General features: G+C 37.0%; 1 protein-coding gene across 1 annotated transcript; it reads right to left on the bottom strand.

Annotated features, from left to right (window-relative positions):
• Nucleotides 1-308: 308 nt before the first annotated feature.
• Nucleotides 309-760, bottom strand: LOC124894636 (putative calcium-transporting ATPase 13, plasma membrane-type; the record flags this gene model as incomplete). The annotated part of the gene is made up of 1 exon (XM_047405234.1): nucleotides 309-760. A coding segment is annotated over exon 1 (452 nt), but the record flags the coding sequence as incomplete, so codon positions are not given.
• Between the last annotated feature and the right edge of the window lie 21 nt (nucleotides 761-781).

The following is a 781-nucleotide window of genomic DNA, read 5'->3' as shown; positions in this document are numbered from 1 at the left end:
ACAATGTTGACAATGATGAAAAAAGTACTCTGATTTTACCCTAGTTTAAACATATGGATAAACTGTCATTAAAGGTGCAGGCTTACAAAGTTTTTTGTGTCATATTGCAATTGCAGTAGAAGTATTCCCATAAAACTCATTACCTAAAAACATAATTCAGGGAAATAGAAGTACTTATTAAGAACGGAATGCAACATCAATCAATTAAGCAAACAAATACGACTCATACTTACAAACTAATGGTATTGGAACTAAATAGATTATGGAAAAAAAAAACTTAGTAGACACCTATATCTACTCATTTAAACCTGAGATAACTAAAGATTGGTCTATCTGGAACAGATATGCACTTGACAAGCCAACCAATTGGCCATGATGCAGCTGCAAATCCAATGCAAATACCCCATTGACCCCAATTCAACCTCTCTGTATTTGCAAACTTCTTTAGGAACTCCACCATCACCACTTGGAGAACCAATGTTATTCCGATGATTGCCATGAACAACTTGTTCTTGTGTATTCCCTCAAAGACATTCTTCTTCTCCAGGTTTCGCGCGTTGAATTCATTGAAGACTTGGCAAAGAACAAACGTGTTGAAAATCAATGTATCGTTTACCCTCTTGTTGACAGCAAAGATCGATTCTCCTTTGAATTGTAAGGTCAATAAAACAGCAATCTGATATAAGGCTTGAGCCATTAGATTCCTCCACATAACGTTGGTGATGAGTGGCGCTGTCCTACCTACTGGTTTCTTCTTCATGAGTTCCTCGGTTGGCTTCTC

This window comes from Capsicum annuum, unplaced genomic scaffold, assembly GCF_002878395.1.
Source record: "Capsicum annuum cultivar UCD-10X-F1 unplaced genomic scaffold, UCD10Xv1.1 ctg76357, whole genome shotgun sequence".
In the NCBI taxonomy this organism is placed as follows: domain Eukaryota; kingdom Viridiplantae; phylum Streptophyta; class Magnoliopsida; order Solanales; family Solanaceae; genus Capsicum; species Capsicum annuum.
Note: the sequence above shows the minus strand (reverse complement) of the source record. Positions and strands in the feature narration are given on the sequence as shown.